At 34.6% G+C, this 18,037-nt stretch overlaps 2 protein-coding genes and 1 long non-coding RNA gene across 6 annotated transcripts; 1 reads left to right on the top strand and 2 right to left on the bottom strand.

The window, feature by feature from the left end:
* Positions 1–382: 382 nt before the first annotated feature.
* LOC116137821 lies at positions 383–3,138 on the bottom strand. The gene is made up of 3 exons (XR_004129228.1): positions 2,978–3,138; positions 2,037–2,103; positions 383–561 (listed from the first exon to the last, which is right to left on the bottom strand). It is a non-coding gene; the product is annotated as an uncharacterized LOC116137821 (long non-coding RNA).
* Positions 3,139–4,609: 1,471 nt separating this feature from the next.
* LOC116137820 (tetratricopeptide repeat protein 27 homolog) lies at positions 4,610–15,002 on the top strand. 4 transcript variants are annotated; one of them, XM_031423518.1, is made up of 21 exons: positions 4,610–4,679; positions 4,848–5,267; positions 5,355–5,502; positions 5,668–5,999; positions 6,301–6,382; positions 6,458–6,746; positions 7,276–7,334; positions 7,647–7,736; positions 9,169–9,260; positions 9,424–9,522; positions 9,641–9,718; positions 9,818–9,902; positions 9,987–10,045; positions 10,164–10,233; positions 10,361–10,452; positions 10,815–10,877; positions 11,037–11,103; positions 11,473–11,748; positions 13,192–13,308; positions 14,278–14,430; positions 14,583–14,791. In XM_031423518.1, exons 2-21 carry the CDS (start codon positions 4,855–4,857, stop codon positions 14,676–14,678), a joined length of 2,760 nt encoding a protein of 919 aa, XP_031279378.1. In that variant the 5' UTR covers positions 4,610–4,679; positions 4,848–4,854; the 3' UTR covers positions 14,679–14,791. The 4 variants fall into 4 exon arrangements, 3 of the variants coding, with proteins under 3 accessions (XP_031279378.1, XP_031279377.1, XP_031279379.1); XR_004129227.1 differs by lacking the exon at positions 4,610–4,679 and adding an exon at positions 14,908–15,002 and having other exon boundaries at positions 4,855–5,267; positions 14,583–14,790; XM_031423517.1 differs by lacking the exon at positions 4,610–4,679 and having other exon boundaries at positions 4,701–5,267.
* A 697-nt stretch (positions 15,003–15,699) lies between these two features.
* Positions 15,700–16,790, bottom strand: LOC116137822 (probable glutathione S-transferase). Its single transcript, XM_031423521.1, has 2 exons — positions 16,473–16,790; positions 15,700–16,217 (listed from the first exon to the last, which is right to left on the bottom strand). The coding sequence occupies exons 1-2, from the start codon at positions 16,788–16,790 to the stop codon at positions 15,873–15,875; spliced, it is 663 nt and encodes a 220-aa protein (XP_031279381.1). The 3' UTR covers positions 15,700–15,872.
* Between the last annotated feature and the right edge of the window lie 1,247 nt (positions 16,791–18,037).

Genomic DNA, 18,037 nt, shown 5'->3' with positions numbered 1-18,037 from the left:
AAATTTTACTAATTTAATAAAATTAAACATTTATTTAATCAAATAAACATTATATTTAATATAGAAAAAAATTACATCGAATATAAAATGATACTAAAAAAAAAAGGTCAACAACAAGATCAAGGATCTCAAAATAACTCTAGTTCTTTCCAATATTTTGATGATCTTAGAAGATCCGGAACTAATATACCGGAATTGACACGACCCGTCCCGACCCTCCTTATCCTATATGTTCCGGACGCACCTATGAGACTCGGGTAGTCGAGACGTGCCATTTGAGAAAACTATAAAACTCATTTATAATTGAAACATCATAAAAATGTAACGTCATTTACATATAAACAATGTAATTAAAATTTTCAAAAAATGAAATGTATGGTATCAGATTTTTTTTTTTTTTTCCATGCCTTTAATAATCCAAAACAAGAAATAAATACGTGATGAAGGAAACATAAACTTTACAGTTGAAAACAAAATACAACTATAGAATCTATGGTGAAATGAAGTCGTGTGGCCCAACCTTGCGTGAAATTCACTCCTCTGCACAATCAGCTTCTAGACCTGGTGAGGGGAAAGAAAAACATTTGAAAACGAGGGGTGAGCTAGAAATGCTTAGTGAGTGGGGAATGAGTTAGTATGTAATAAAACATTTCAATATACAATAAAAACACTCATGCTTATAAAATTTCATTTATGTATACAAATTTTATAATATAAGTCATCTTTCATAACAGATGTTGAAATCTCTCATGGTAAGACTTCTTTCTGAACACTATTATGATAAACGAATAAATACTCATGTTTCTCTAAAAACATCATTTCTAAGAAACAGTTCATATATGGATAACATTTACATTTATAAGTTCCCATTTTCAAATAGATGATATACATATATGTACATATCCAAATCATCTCTCAATCACATGTGAAAACTCTCACCCAACTAGTACATTGGGGAAAATCTGTCATACCTGGTGGGCGTCCCACACGCAGGCAGAGCGAGGGACATACCTGTCATACCCAGCAAGATCTATCATCGCGCGGGCAGAGCCACTGAAATTGTCATACCTGGCGGATCACTCAACACCCAAGCAGAGCCAATAAAATATGTCATACCTGGTGAACCACTCAATGCCCAGGCAGACCCAATAAAATCTGTCATACGCATGTGCAAAGCCAAAATCTAAAACTGTCATACCCGGCGGAATCCTGCATCGCTCAAGCAGAGCCAAAAATCTATATCTCTAGGGAATGGGTATTTCGTAGGGTGGTTTTAGCATCACAATAATCTCATGCATAATCTTAATTAACATGTAAGTCAAGAGTATATTACTTATGTGCTTATAAATCATAAACAAATATCACTTTTAAAAGTCAAAACTCATGTAACACATTATAATTATAATTAAACCCAAAAGCAATAATAATAATAATATATGAATATTCCTTATAAGGATAAGACATGCCAACATATGAGATTTCATGGAAAATAGGGGGTAAAATGCAAGTTTTTAAAATATACTTTCAAAACTGATGAAAAACACCCCATTTTCCCTTTTTACCGAGAAAATTATTACTAACCTCACAAATCTCAGTCTTTTCTTTAACATTTTAACAGCCAAAATACCTTAACTCTCAGCATTTTAAAACATCACGGAAATCAATTTTCTCAAAGACAGTTCAACTGGAAGCATGCAAGTGTATTTAACCAACCAACTTTTAGTCCAAATACATAACTCAAGCACCTCTCAAAATGCAGTCCAGCCGAGTGCATGCAACCCAAAATATCCAGCCACCATCACAATTTATTGAAACAGCCAAATGCATGCAAGTTTAATTAGCAAGCAAAGTTCATTCCATTTTAAAACTCAAAACGACCACTCTAGAATCTGTCCGAAAACATGCAAAGAAAAAATAAACAAGCAAGCTTCACATTTAGCTCAAACCTCATCAAAATACAAAAATGGAATACTAGAAATTAACATGCAAGCATAGATCTGAAATTTTTAAGGAAAGTTTTTATTAACACCACTCACAATTTGAAGCTCGACCTTTAAGCCGAAAAATGATTGAAATCTTCTAATAATGCCCCTGCTTGCCTCCCTATATACAAAATCCAACAAATCCTCCATACATAAGTCCCCATAAGGTAACACCTCAATATTAAAATCATTGGACACTTCACACACCAAAAGATTAACATAACTTCTTCTTTAACAAAACTGTCTCATAATCCAACATCGGTCGCTCTCAGATTTTTCTTAAAAATTCCATTTATCATTTTAAGCCATAATTTTAACAGGGCGTTCTAGAGACACATAAGTTGTTCCCATAATTTCCTTGAGTCATTTCGGAATCAATAACTATTTAAAACACAATTTTTTTTCAACTCATTCAAATCTGTCCCCTGTTTCCAGAATTGAGGTTACTGAATTGAAAAATTCATAACAATCCAGCCCTTAATCCAAACCTCATGAAACTCTCCAGAATTAAACTAGACACATATAGGATTCACCAGAATTTAAAATCACTCAATTTGGATGAGAGTAGTTGCATCAAATCATTTTCCAAAAATACGTGTTCTGCAGAAAATGAAAATTCCAGAATTCATAAGGCAACTTAAAAAATCCATATAAAATTCCATCCTTCGAGTTTTTAAGTAAAATAAATTTATAAACACTCCTCAAGAAGTCTACAACAACATATCCAAAATTCAGCTTCAAACAAAAAACCCAAGACATACAAACAATTTTCGGAGTTCTAGATGGTCAGATTTCTATACAGTAAACCCTTACATAAAAAATCATATCTTTAACCCATTTTTGTTTATAAACAACCTCTATGTTCTACCCACACCAAATTATTAAAATCAATCTCCCTATTATAGTGCAATCTCATGTCATTACACTCAATAATAACCAACACAAGCTAATGAACTAAAACTCATCAAGAAAAAGAAATTTTAACCTTTACTCACCTCCCATATGCTTGATCTTCCTCCACTCTCCGATCACCGGAGTTTTGCTCGCCGGCGGCCACCTTTCCAGCCACCTCCGTTGGTCTCTTATCTCCTCTCTCTCTCTATTCTTAGTTTCATCTTTCTCTCCCTTTCCTTCTCTTCTTCTTCTTCTTTCTCCCTTTTTTTTCTCTTTACCTTCTCTCTTTTCCTCTCTTTTCTTTTTTTTCTTCTTCTTCCCCCTTTTTCATTTCATTGAACGGTCACTGTTCATCAAAATATCTGAAAAATTTATTTAGTCCTCACTTATTTCGACTATTACATTGTACTCCTCAAAACTTTCAAATTATTACACTTTACCCTAGAATCGCAAAATAAAATTTAATAAAACTCCATTAAAAAAATACGGGGTATTACAGGAATACTAAATTGTTATTTTAGTTTATATTGTATTTTCTTTTAATTTTAATGTTTTTAAATTAGTGTTAAATTTTATTTTGAGTTATTATAGTTTAATATTTGTATTAATTAAAGTTTTGTTTTTAATTTTTAATCATTTTTTGAATTATATAATAATTATTATAAATAATAATTAAATTAACTTAAATATAAATAAAAAATAAATTTTTTTTTACTGTTTGAATCGTGTCATGCTAAATTTGGTGTGTATAAACAGTGCTACACCAAATTTGGTGTCGCATTATAGCTGGACACCAAATTGGTGTAGAAAAATGGCGTTGGGTTGGAGGGAAAATTCAGGGTGTTTTACATCAAAATAGTGCTAGGTTGGAGATGCCCTTAGCCTATTGTTCTACAAAAATAAGAAGTAAGACATTTAACTTTTAATTCATTTCATAATTAAAAATGTAGCGCCATGTTAACATTTTAAATTATTTGAAAAAAATGGCAATTTTTAAATATTGAAATAAAAAATAATAATTAAGAGAAACCCTAAATCCCTGCCCGCCACGGCGCCACCTACATTCGCCATAAAAAACGACTCTCGACGCCGTTAATTTGGTAAGAAACTGTCTGTTGTTTAATTACTATACTATCCCTGAACTGTTTAGCTTAACGGAAAAAAGTTGACGTTAGTGGCTTTTGTGCCCATTTAGGAACTCTGTTATGTTTTTGTGAAGATAAAAAAAGAAACAAATGCGCTAAACCCAAAAGTTAAACCTCTGTTTATCTTCATGGCCCAACCGGAACTGGAAATCATCCGCGGCTATGAGCTCCGGCTGCTCCGTTGCACCCTCGCTCCTCCATCGTNATATAATAATTATTATAAATAATAATTAAATTAACTTAAATATAAATAAAAAATAAATTTTTTTTTACTGTTTGAATCGTGTCATGCTAAATTTGGTGTGTATAAACAGTGCTACACCAAATTTGGTGTCGCATTATAGCTGGACACCAAATTGGTGTAGAAAAATGGCGTTGGGTTGGAGGGAAAATTCAGGGTGTTTTACATCAAAATAGTGCTAGGTTGGAGATGCCCTTAGCCTATTGTTCTACAAAAATAAGAAGTAAGACATTTAACTTTTAATTCATTTCATAATTAAAAATGTAGCGCCATGTTAACATTTTAAATTATTTGAAAAAAATGGCAATTTTTAAATATTGAAATAAAAAATAATAATTAAGAGAAACCCTAAATCCCTGCCCGCCACGGCGCCACCTACATTCGCCATAAAAAACGACTCTCGACGCCGTTAATTTGGTAAGAAACTGCCTGTTGTTTAATTACTATACTATCCGTGAACTGTTTAGCTTAACGGAAAAAAGTTGACGTTAGTGGCTTTTGTGCCCATTTAGAAACTGCCTGTTATGTTTTTGTGAAAATAAAAAGGGGAGAGAAAATCGCTAAACCCAAAACCTCTCTTTCCAGTATCTTCATGGCCCAACCGGAACTGGAAATCATCCGCGGCTATGAGCTCCGGCTGCTCCGTTGCACCCTCGCTCCTCCATTGTCCGATGCTCCTATCCAATCACAGCCGTCGAACATCCAGAGTCTATCATCTCCTCATTTCCACGCACATATCAACGACCTCCTTAATTCCATCGAGTCCGGAAACTATCTCCAGGCCCTCTTATCGGACGCGGCTCGTCTCGTTCTGGGATCGCAAGAGTTTGACGTCGTCGAATCTGCCGACTGTGCCGACCAGGTTTACTCCGAGTTGCTCCGCCGTGTCGAGGCTTTTATTGTGGGCGCTTCGGAAAATGACGTGGACAAGGCTTGTAGAGTGGTTCTGGTTATGTGTTTGGCAATTGCTGCTCTTTTTTGGTTCACTCAGTGCAACTTGACCGGGTGAGTTGTTTGAGGTCATGGATGGGATGATAATTAGTAATGGTGATTAATGTAACTGTTTAGTGATTACTATTATGAATTGAATAGGCCTTTTGTTGAGAAGTTGTCCGAGCGTTGTTTGCCATTTAAAGTTTTGGATTCGGAAGGCAGTGAATTGGTGGAGTGGGAGAATTGGGCGCGTAATCAGCTTATGTCCGCTGGCTCTGACTTGATTGGAAAGTTCTCTTATCTTCAGGTACCCAGTTAAAATCTCCCAAAACTTTTGCTTATGTTTTAAAGTTTGATAATGAACTCTATTGATTGGATGATGGTAGTAGGTGTTGCTCATAATTTTAGTTGCTCTTTATTGTTTCCCTTAATTGTTTTACATTTTTCTTTTTGTATTATTTTCTTTTTGTAGTATATAGTTTTTGCTAAATTGTTGCTCCTGAAGACAAAAGATCTTCTATTTGAAGCAAGCTTGTCGTCTGTGTATGGCATTAGAAGCATTTCATGGTGGTGTACCAGGGTCCTACTTATGCACCAGAGGATTTTGGACGAGCGGTCATCTTCTTTGTTTGATCTATTGAAAGTTTTTATGGGTGAAACTTTAAGTCATTTTGGCACTTTGGAAGATGTAACGAGTTATTGGGGTACCCAGCTGCAAGATGTAGAGCTGTCGCATATAGTATCTATGATCCATTTAGAAGCAGGAGTCTTAGAACACATTTATGGAAGGGTCGATTCTTGCAGGTGAATTCTCTTGGGGAAATTTTACATTCAACGGGTTTATTTGGGGTCACATAATTTTTTTTCACTTGACTGCTTGTGTAATGGCTAGATTTAGATTGAATTTTTATGTTTAAACTTCGTGAATTCTTTTTCTTTCCTTATATTTATGTTTTCAATTATCAGGCATTATTTTGTGTTTGCTGCACTTGTGGCTTTTGGTAAAGTGTTTTGGAATCAATTATTACCATTGACATTAGATGGTTTGTTTAAATTTCAATCTTTGAGGTTATAGCTGTTTCCTGAAGTGCTTTTATGGTATCAGGCGACATTTTGAATCTGCTGAAGTTGCAGCTGGTCTTCAGCTCTCTGTTACTGGGGCTCTTGGTTGTCGAACAATACATCAGGTAATGATGAAGGTGTATTACTCGTGAAATTGCAGGGATCTTTCTTCTTAGCTTTGGGATTGTTCTTGAATATAGGTAGAACCAAAGGCACAAATGGTACTTGTTGCAAATACGAGCACATCAAACAATACTTATACCTGCCCTTCAGCAGACCGAGGCGTCCAAGCACACGATTCTAGTGTCACTGATACTTCTGATATTCTTATGACCCCAAAGTTATTGGTGAATGGTAATGAATCCAAAACTGGAGCGCCGTGTGTTTACAATGGGGCTTCAACTATTGATTTGAAGCCAATCCAACAGGCAGTGGTCCTGTCACAATGCCTTCTCATAGAGAAGAGCTCTCGACATGATGAAATGCAAAGTAAGAATGCTTGGTTGTATTTTTAAGCCGAAATTTTTGATGTTATGAATTTTAAAAATATTTTGTTCTTAGTTTGCACCTTGATTGCTGCAACCTATGTGAGAATGCATATTGAAATTGACTTCAAATAGTATGCTTGTTGTTTTGTTAATTGATGATAATAGATTGCATTGTAGATGATACAATGACATTATCAGTAATTCTCTTGTTTGTGTGCTGTAGATGATATGTTGACACTCTCATTAATTCTTTTGCTTGTGTCGTCTGTTATATGTTTGGTTACTTATTTTCTCGTAAAATATTATACTAATGTAAGAAAAATAAACCTTCTTGATTTATAAGGTTTCCTCTTCCTAATTTTTAGATCTAGTATGGATGAAATATTACATGGAAACAATGAAAAAGAGACTGCTTAATTTTTTGTGAAGATTTATCTAGGAATTCCATTTGTTGCTGATATGGTCTTCGGATAGAAGCATAAAATTTTCAATTGGTCATTTTGCTGACTTACGGCTAATTTTTGTTTCAGGATGGGATATGGCTCCATACATAGAGGCAATTGGTTCACAGAAGTCATCGTACTTTATTGTAAGTAGATTTAACCTTAAGCATGGGACTTTTTGTGTATAGATAAAGTGACAAAGATAAATGCTATGTTTCACTTATGTAAACTCTATAAATGAGATAATATGAGATTTTAGGGTTCAAGCAGTGAAAGATTACTTCACTGCCACTGCTATAGATTTGCTATTTGTACCATCTCGCTGTCCTATTATTTTAATTTCTTTTTTTTTGTTATCTCTTGTGATGCGTTTGCTTTTTTGATATATCAAAGAGTCTTTAACTTCAGTCTTGTAATTCTATGACTTTTGAGTTGTGCATGATTTTACCCTCTATCAGCTACATTGTTTCTGTGATCTCTTACGAGTTCGATGGGAGTCAACTCGAAGTCGTACGAAGGGGCGTGCTTTAGAGATGATGGATAAATTGGTAAGAAATCTATTGCTAGTCTGTTCTTTGTAAATTTAATTAGTTAGGATTTTGCCTTCTGTTTGTTGATGTGAATTGTTCTATCTCGAGTCATCATATTTCTCATCTCAAGTGCTTGTGGAGCTTAAAGTTGGTACTTTTCCTGCTCAATTTCATTTTTATTTATGGAAACACTAAAGGATTGTATTAATGAGACAAAAAGAGAAATACACTTGTGGATCAGGTATCCCCTGAAGAGTCAGGTCACCCCTGAGAAGGGGACAAAAACTATATAAGAAGTAATAAAAGTTTTGTATAGGCTGTCTAGAAAGAAAGATGATTATTTATTTATTTTTTTTAATGTATGAGTGGGTGATGCCTTGTGAAGGAAGTTTTCTTTAAACCTATTATGACAAGCTTCTCAAGATAGCTATCAAACTTGTTGTAAGAGGATTATCGATTGCATCCAGTCTGACTTGGGCTTAAATCTTTCATAACCAGCTTTTCAAGAAAGAAATCAAACTTGATGTAAGACAATCATCGTTTGTATCCAATCTAATTTGAGCTCTGTGATGCTTTTGTGTAGTTATTTATTTATTTATTTATGTTATCTTTGACCCTATGGTTTATTGTATATTTATAGATTATGTTATTGTGATTTTAATCTTTATACTTATTTTTGGTTGTTGAGAGCAATCTTCAGATGTTTTTGATTGTGCAACTGTACAACTTGAGTTTTGTATTTTGTTCTTAGGTAATGTTTCCATGCGTCATAAATGCGTGAGATCATCAAAATATTTTAGACTTGTGGGAATTGGTCATAGATGTCATTCCCCTATTTTCTGTTATGAGATTTCCTGGATTTTGCTTGACTTCAGCTACTTTTGGTTTTCTGTCTCTGTGTAAGTGTTCTATGTTGACCAGACAATGGTAGCAAGTCTTGCTAAATTGAAGCTCCTCAAAGGAGTAGCCTTTTGTTTTTTAATGCAGTTGATGTTACCGAGGAATCTCTTTCAACATATGTTGCAAATAAATTGAAATTTTAGGTGAACAACGTGGCTTGGTAATGAGAGTGTTTATGTTTGCTTGGACCTGAGAATCTCGATTTTACTAGAATTAATTGACTGAAGCCTTATTAATAAATGGGAAAGATTCCAGTCTTTGTACTGTTAGTACGTTGTTGGGCCCAAAAATTTTCACTTGGTTTGGCTGCTATTTGATATAAAGTTTTCTTCCATTGTTAGATATGCAATTATTTTGTCAGATTTAAGTCTCTAAATGATTGAGCAAAACTTGCTGCTCTGGCTTTTTGCTTCATAAGGTGACACTATGTTTGATGAAGTTCAAATGCAATCTTTTTTTTTTTTGGTCCCATTTTATTCAGAATCTTTATTAAATTCTTAAAGTGCTTGCCTTTCTGTCAGTCTCACAAATATATTTTACTTTGTTTTAGGTTGAGGGTGTTTATAAGTCTACTCCTGGAGTGGCACAAAGAGTTCCCTTTTGTTATGTGGCATATATTCCTACTGCTCCTGCACTGCGAAAGTAAAACTATTTCTTCTCTATCTCTGAATGACCACTGATATTTAATATCTTTTCATTATGCCAGCTACCTATCTTATATTAGTATTACATTGTTTTGGCATATTTTAATTGCTTTGTTATTCTTCTTTTAAATTATTCATTTTCAATGTTTCTTTAATTTTAGGGAATATGCTGAACTTTTAGTAAGCTGTGGTTTGATTGGAGAGGCTATTAAAATTTTTGAGGATTTAGAGTTATGGGATAATCTGATATACTGCAACTGGTATGATGTCCTCGACAGCCATAACTCAGTCAAGTTCTTCTATGTGTTATCATTTCTGCCTTTCCTTTTTGTCTACTGTTGCCATTTAGAGTTTCTTTGGTATATGATATCAAAACAGCCTATTGGGAAAGAAAGCAGCAGCTGTTGAACTCATTAAGGCACGGCTGTCTGAAAGGCCCAATGACCCAAGATTGTGGTATGTTATTTAGCCTTTTCAGTTGGCTTTCCATTTCTTAATTATTTCTCTCATTGTAGTTTTATCACGGCTTGCTGACTCTGCACACACGTATTCTAGGTGTTCATTAGGTGATGTTACAAATAATGATGCCTGCTATGAAAAAGCTCTGGAAGTTTCAAACAATAAGTCAGCTCGAGCTCTGGTAAGGTTCATTGCTTGGATTAAACGGGTTATATAATGATTTTGTAGCGATCTTTTGTCATTAATGTATCTACACTTGCATCAGCGGTCTCTTGCTCGTAGTGCTTACAATAGAGGGGACTATGAGAAATCTAAAAACCTTTGGTATGTTTGCTTTGACGCTTTTACACTCAAGTTTCTTTTATGAAATATATCTAATATTCTAATGTGGTTTCGATAATTGATATGGCTGAGCCTCAAATTATCCTTGTTTTTATCATAGGGAGTCTGCTATGGCGTTGAATTCGTTGTATCCAGATGGTTGGTTTGCTCTTGGGGCTGCTGCATTAAAGGTAAAATATGTTATCTGCAATGCGTTGATTTGCTGTTTACCATATTCTTGTACAAGTATATTTGCCCTGTTTTCATTTTTGCACTATTTCCCATGTTCTTGGAACTTATTTATGATGATCAATACAGGCTCGGGATATTGAAAAGGCTTTGGATGGGTTTACTAGGGCTGTTCAACTTGATCCTGATAATGGCGAAGCTTGGAATAATATTGCTTGCTTGTATGCTCTTCTTTTTCTTCATGCTGTACCATAGTTTTACTCCATATATCACAATGCCATGCATATAAATTTCCATCTTCTACCTGCAGTGGTGAAACTTTTACTTTTTAGTATTTGTTAATTGGGTTATATTTATCTTTTCTTTTCATTTATGGTATATCACGTTGTGTAAAATTTTCAACTCAACTTGTGTGTTAGTCATCATGCTGTTCCCACTAAGAAGTTAAATGTGCAGCATATTTACATGTTTAGTATTGCCACCCATACTAAGACAATTTTTTTTTCCTCTAGTTTGATGAAACATTTTATAAAAAATAATTGTTATTACAGTAAAAATATAAATTGTCTTTTATATCTTGCAGGCATATGCTTAAGAAGAAGAGCAAAGAAGCTTTCATTGCATTTAAGGAGGCCCTAAAGTTCAAGTTCTGTCTTTTTCCTTTGATTAATGCAATTTTACTTTTTTGTCACGCACAATGCACCCAGACTCTTGCAAACACAAAACACTGACGCTGAGACATCATTGGTCTCTGTTGTGGCAAACAGTGGGATGTGTAATAACCAAAAACTTGATTTGTTAACAGACGGAACAGCTGGCAGTTATGGGAGAACTACAGCCATGTTGCTTGTGATGTGGGCAATTTTGGTCAGGTAATCTTGGATATGCAGTTAATGTTCAAATGCTTACCACTGCAAATCAGCCTAGCACTTTTGACCAGGATTAGGTCTTTTCCTTAGTCCCCCTTTGATGGCTTGGCTTGCTTATTGTGAAAATTCTAATGAGAACTGCAGAGGCTTTGTCTCATGATAGAGTGGACATGTCATTTTTTGAAAGGGCAATTTATTGTGGATACATTGAGAAATTTTTATATTTCATTATCACCCTATGTTTTTGGATACTATTAATATACGAGATCATATGATATATTAGTGAATATGACATCAGTATACTTCACAATAATCTTTTTCTTCAGTAATCAATGTTTTATGCTTTATTGTTTATTCAATTTATTTGTGCAGGCACTAGAAGCTGTACAGATGGTGCTGAATATGACCAGTAATAAAAGAATTGATGCTGAATTATTAGAGAGAATTATGCTAGATTTGGAGGATAGAGCGTCAATTAAACATTTAAAGTCTCCTGCAGCTGCCGATAATAATAATTGCAACAATCAAGCTTGTCCTTCAGATTCAACTGTAAAATTTGTCAATGAATCATCATTTGAAGAACCAACCCAGGGAAGATCACGGGAAGCTGAACACCTGATGGAGTTCCTCGGGAAAATTCTACAGCAGGTATGTAAATATTTCCGTGATATATTTTGTGTCTTTTCTCTCGACCAAAAGGAAATCTTACTCTCCCTTGCAACCTGTCACAAACAGAATACATACACATACACATACACGTATCTAATATAAATGCACATATGAGAAATACTTATATAGGATAGTTTCACCACATCACAATGTTGACATGGTGAAACAGTCTGATTAGTTAACCACATACGTGGTGGTTTTCATTTTAGCAATAAAGACCACCATGATTTACTAATAACCACCTGGTGGCTTTAAAATTACTATTTATGTGGTCAATTTTTATTGGACGGTCTCACTACGTCAACATGATGATTTGGTGAGATTGTCTTATATTAGGTTTCGTGGCTAGTTATTTAGAATAGCATTTTGTGCTATTTAACATTTTTGGAAAATATGATAGGATTTTGAGAAGTTTTTGGTACATTACTAAATAGTATTTTCTGAAAATATTTAGATTATATATAACGCTCTAGGTTTGTTAATTTAATTAAACACCCCTCACAATAAAAGTTTATAAATTGACAATAACACCCCCACCCACCTACATATTGCTGGCAACCGGCCACCACCGCCGGAAGGTGGTCGGAATCTGTCGGAATGGCGCATGACCAACCGGATTTGGTTGGTCGTGCGTCGATCTAGCATTTTCTTGCTAGATTCATGGTGGATCCGACCGGAAACGGCCAGATCTACGTTCACAAATCTGGCCATTGATGGCCAAACGACAGCCAAGATATCTGGTTGTCAAAAAGGGCCAAGATATGGCTATCTTTAACGGCCAGATCTTTGGTCGTATATCTGGCCGTTTTCGGTAGATCCATGGTGGATCTGGCCATGGATCTTACCGAAAACGGATAGATCGGTGCATTACCTGTTAGATCTAGCCGGTTTGCGTCGTTACGGTAGCAGCGGCTGTTGCTGGTAGGTGATAGTGGCTTGGGTGGGTGGAGGTTTTTTTGTTAATTTTAAAATTTTTATTAAGAAAGGTAATCCTTATTGTTTTGAGTTAAGCAGGATACGATTGAATTTTGAATAATATTAAAACAAATGCATTTTTGGGTTTTTAGGATAAGATAGTGGAATAAGATGGGGAAAAAAGTGTGCCAAACGGACCCTTAGTTTTTCTTATGCACATATATATTATAATCATGAATACGTCTTACTAGGTACAGTTTGGTGTTTGGGCATATGATCCATCTTTGCTCCCTACGACATACTGTGTTTGAGATACTACTTCTAGCAAATGCAAGCAGTTGGCAGTGTTGAAAAATTTGTGCTAAATGTTAAAATAATCATGAGACTCTTTTACCTTCTAAAAAGGGTCCCATAATGCATGAATATTATTGACTCGAGGCGCACGTAGCAAGTAAAACTAGCCCCTCTTTTGGTAGCCTATGTTGAGTGTTTCTCTGTTTTGTACAGATAGTTAAAAGTGAAAGCAGAGCAGATGTGTGGGGCTTATATGCAAGGTGGCACAAAATTAAAGGAGATCTCACAATGTGCTGTGAAGCTCTTCTAAAGCAAGTTAGATCATATCAGGTATTTCCATTGCTCTCATAATCTTGTATATAATTGTTTATCATTAAGTGTGACAAAATTGTCCACTTTCTGTGCATGTTTTCATTAATTGTGGAGAATTAATAAAAGGATGTAATCTATTTTCATTTAAATAGGGCATAAAAGAATTGTATTATTATCCGTTCATGATGTTACTCTAATAATTTAAACATTGTGGTGTTTCTTTTTTTACAATGATTTGTTAAGTAGATTTAGTTATATTATAGTCCTTTTCACTTTAGAGCATATCTGAGTGATCTATGACATTGGTATGAGGAACTTAGGGTTGTTAGAACATGATCGATACCTTGAACATGACATAGCATTATGCTTTGTTTTGAACTTGACATAGCATTATGTTTTGTTTTGAACTTGACACTTACTTTAAAATATTTATTATTAGAACAGAAAATACAATTTATTATGAATTTATCTGAATACACAAATTTTTGATAAAATTTCTAAATAATATAAAACTAAGGCAAATGTATAGATGTCCCTATGCTTTGAAGAAGTGATACAAAAGTCCAATACATTTGAAAAATAATTGCAAACGCACCTCTCTTACTGGAAAACCATCACAAACATCTCTCATGGTTAGCTTTTCCCCTGATAACTTTTGTTGTTCACATATCCTTACTGACACAGAAACAATTTAGCTTAGGTTAGTCAGATCTTGCTAATTTCTCCTTTTTCATGATGGAGCTAGTCTTATCTGTTTTATATGTTCAATTTAGTGTTAAGTCTTGCCTTGAGCACGTTCCAATAAGGGGGTGACAGATGCGGGACTACATTTATGTACTTATTGCTGTTTGACATTTGTCCTCTAATGTTTTTCCTCATGTAATACAAAACTCATCTCAAAGTACCATTGCTCTGGAGGAGATTCTATTGGTGGGACTGATATAAGCTGCATTATAATTATTGATTTCTGTGGTTACTCTCTCTCAGGGATCTGACTTGTGGAAAGACAGAGATCGGTTTAAACAGTATGCACATGCGTCCTTGGAACTTTGTAATTTGTATATGGAAATATCTTCTTCTACAGGGAGCTGTCGTCAACTCTTCACAGCTGAGATGCACCTCAAGAACATACTTAAACAGGTAAAGCTTCCATCTTTTCTTGGTTTGATGATTGTACTCTCTTTACTGGTTAGCTGTGGAAATATTTTAGTTGATGTATTGACTTTTGTTTTGTTATTAATCTTTTCTTCAATCATAAAGTTTGATTATAAGATATTTCATTGGAATCACAGGCAGGGGAATTTTCAGACATGGAAGAATTTAGGGACATTCAAGCTTGTTTTAATGAAGTACAGATGAAACTGCAGTCTGATTCGGTGCCTGCATAGGTTTCCGGATGTGCTAGTTCAAAATTTTGGAGGCGAAGTTAATGATAGCGTGTCTCATTTTCTTTTTCGACACTTAACATACTTTTATAACAGGAAAGCATATCCAGTCTAGGTACTTTCCCTCCCCACTTCTTTTTTGGTAGTAAATTTTGAGTCTTTCATTGTTGTTGTAACTTTATGATTACTTCGGCAATGTAAATATTTGACTGAGTTTTATAAATTTTTACAGAAAATTTTGCTTCAAGCTCACGGTGCTCTTCTTAGCTACTCACTTTCTTTTTCTTTCTCTTCGTGGATTAATTACTTATTTTGGTTTAATTCTTTATTTTATCGTTATCTATTAATTTTTATTTTTTTATTTGAGTATAGAAAAGAACTAGGGGTGAGCATAGATAAAAGGTAGAACTAGAATCGGCGGGTATCCACTGGTTGGTTCTGGGTAGGAATCGGAATCGGACCCTTCTAGAAAATTGGAACTGGGAATTCTCGGGTTTGGTTCTGATTCCTGTAGTGGTGGAACCGGAATCGGACACTAGGATTGAATTGTAATTTTTGTAAACTATTGGGGATGTATTATGCTTTTTTGGGGGTGTATTTGTCTTTTTTTTTTTTTTTTAAAAGTAGGGAGTAATTAAAATTAATCTGAGTACCCGAAACAAGAGCCTATGTTTTAAGTTCCAGTTCTAGGTTTTTAGGAACCCAAATCGGAATCGGTCAGTTTTGGTTTCGAATCATAGGAATTGATCGGTTTTGATTCTTTCAAAAAATGCAGGGTACCCGAAACCATTCACCCTTAGAAAAGACTAAGAAAAATGTCAAAAAGTTGTTTGATTTTGAAAAAAAATGTAGGATATCCAGAACCGTTCACTTGTAGAAAAGACTAAGAAAAAGGTCAAATAGTCATAAAGTTAGCAATTGAACTTGATGAAAAATTGTAGGGAAGGTTTTAAATATATATATATTTTTTAAAAAGGTAGATGAAGTGTCAATTTACAGGACATTAAGATTAGAAAACACCAATGACAATTTTATTTGATTTTTCCCTTCTGAATTATTCATATACAAACATTGATTGACTGTTACACTTCCAACAATATTTTTTTTTTTCTTTAGGAATAAAAAAAAGACACCACAAACTATATGGGGGAAAGAACAAGAAGGGAAAAGCTTAGGTGTAGCCCACTTACTCAGTCTTCACTCAATCCCTTGCATTTTCCTCATCATGATGACAAATTCATAAACCTTTTCTGGATCTGGAATAATTTTAGCAACACTTTCTTTTTGCATGCACTTTTTCATCCAAGCTGAGAATTTTGGGCACTCATCCTCAACCTTAAACCCCCCAAATTTCTCAACGGCATGGAACCAGCTAGTTAGAGGGATAGCTATAACGTCAACAAATCCAAAAGAATCACCACCGAAGTAATCCTTCTCCCCTAGGGCTCCCTCTAGTTGCTTCAGTATCTCTAAGAACTCCTCCTTTGCACTCTCTGCTACCTTGCCTTTGCTTCTCCAAATTTTGCCAACTGCATCAAATACCTATCCACCAAACCAAAGATTATACACATCCGAAAATTCTTAAAAGTGAGGAAGTCTTGAAGTTTATAACATGCAAACCAAAGGTGAGCGACTGGTCATTGGTTTTTGATTTTGCATATTGTAAAGGTAGCGATCCTGATCACCTTTGGTTTGCATGACCAAAACATATATAATTATATATATGCTGACTTTAAGACATAAATTATAGACAAAGCCATTACGGTTGAGTTTAAAATGACAGAAAGAGAAACCAACCTTTTTGTCGATAAAATCAGCCCAGAAACGGGCTTGAGCTCGGCCATATGCGCAAGGTGGGAGAAGAGGTGGTGAAGGCCAGACCTCATCAATGTAGGAAACAATGGTAGTGGACTCACACAAGGGTTTTCCATTGTGTAACAACACTGGCACCTTCTGGTAAATGGGGTTTGATTTGAGCAACAGTTCACTCTTTCCCCCAAACAAATCCTCTTCTCTACCTTCATACTCCACTCCTTTCTCCTCCAATGCTATTTTCACTCTCATGCAGAATGGACTAACCCAGAAATCCAAAACAACCACCTCTCCCTTTGACATCGTTACTCCCTAGCAGCTATATAAGAAATTTTAGGTATACTTCTTTCTCCTAGTTTGGCGAGCATTTATATAGGAAAAAATCTGATGAAATCTAGGCCATGAAATTCCAAACGTTGAGTTTGCATGAAAATCCAAAGAAGAGTTCTTGGTTTGCTCGGATGGAGCTTTGTGCTTATCAATCTCCAGCTTTTGTTACTGTAAATAGCATAATAAGATGAGTTTAGATTGTGTGCAAATTTTAGCATTTTCGAAAAATGCTGAGAAACAAGGTTGTCTTCGATTTTATAAACTTAGTACTGGCATTGCCGGACGCATACTCAACAGTTCTTACTTGCCCACTTGACGATTCTTTTCTTGAAAACTAAATGACACACAAAAAACATTGAGGGTTGATTTGTCCGGAATTACTCAAAATAATTAAAATTCTGATACCCAATTATCACAACATCAAATCAAAGGATTATTATATTTATCACCTGAGAGGAATAGATAATTTCACTTTCTAATTTATTGTTTAGTTTACCATACTGAAGATGCTCAATCCTCAAATCTGATTAGGCTCACAATAGAGCTTGAAGTTAAAAGATAAGATTATTTAATCAAGTCTGCCAAAAATACTATTTTAACTAAAATTCGCACATAAATGGTGGCTTCTTTTTTATTTAATTTTATGCTTAGGATTCAGGAAACAAAGTACGTATTTGACAAATGTTATGTACTCTGATTCATGAGATGACTTCGAGCCATGCAGAGACCTTCTCTATTTGCAAGCAATTCTGCAACTTCAGCAGAAAAACTTTGTAAAATATTGGAAGCAAAAGCAAACTTAACATCCCCTTGATGATCCCGAAGAACTCCAATATCAACTCGAGAAGTATGCATGGACGGCATTGGAGCATCAATATTTAATTCGATGCTGGTAATTAAACCTTAACCATTGATTTCAAATATACTTAAATAATTTTACATAGTATTAACAAGTCAATAATAAAGTAAGTCAATTTAATAAATTATGAGAGTATAAGATTAGAAGAAAGTATCATTATACTAGTAAGAGTACAACTATTAGGAGTCGTAGCACAATTAAAAGTGATGCTTTTTCTTCGATTTTCTGTAGTATGTCCAAATACCTTATGACTAATATGTAAATTAAGATGATAAATATTAATTTTGATTTAGCTTTAAAATAAAATAAGATATCCTTTTCTCATATGAAAACCACAAATAACGAAGAGAAAAATTGAAGT

The sequence above is a fragment of the Pistacia vera genome, unplaced genomic scaffold (genome assembly GCF_008641045.1).
Source record: "Pistacia vera cultivar Batoury unplaced genomic scaffold, PisVer_v2 Contig334, whole genome shotgun sequence".
Classification (NCBI taxonomy): domain Eukaryota; kingdom Viridiplantae; phylum Streptophyta; class Magnoliopsida; order Sapindales; family Anacardiaceae; genus Pistacia; species Pistacia vera.
The sequence above is the reverse complement of the archived record's forward strand: the minus strand, read 5'-3'. Positions and strand labels throughout refer to the sequence as shown.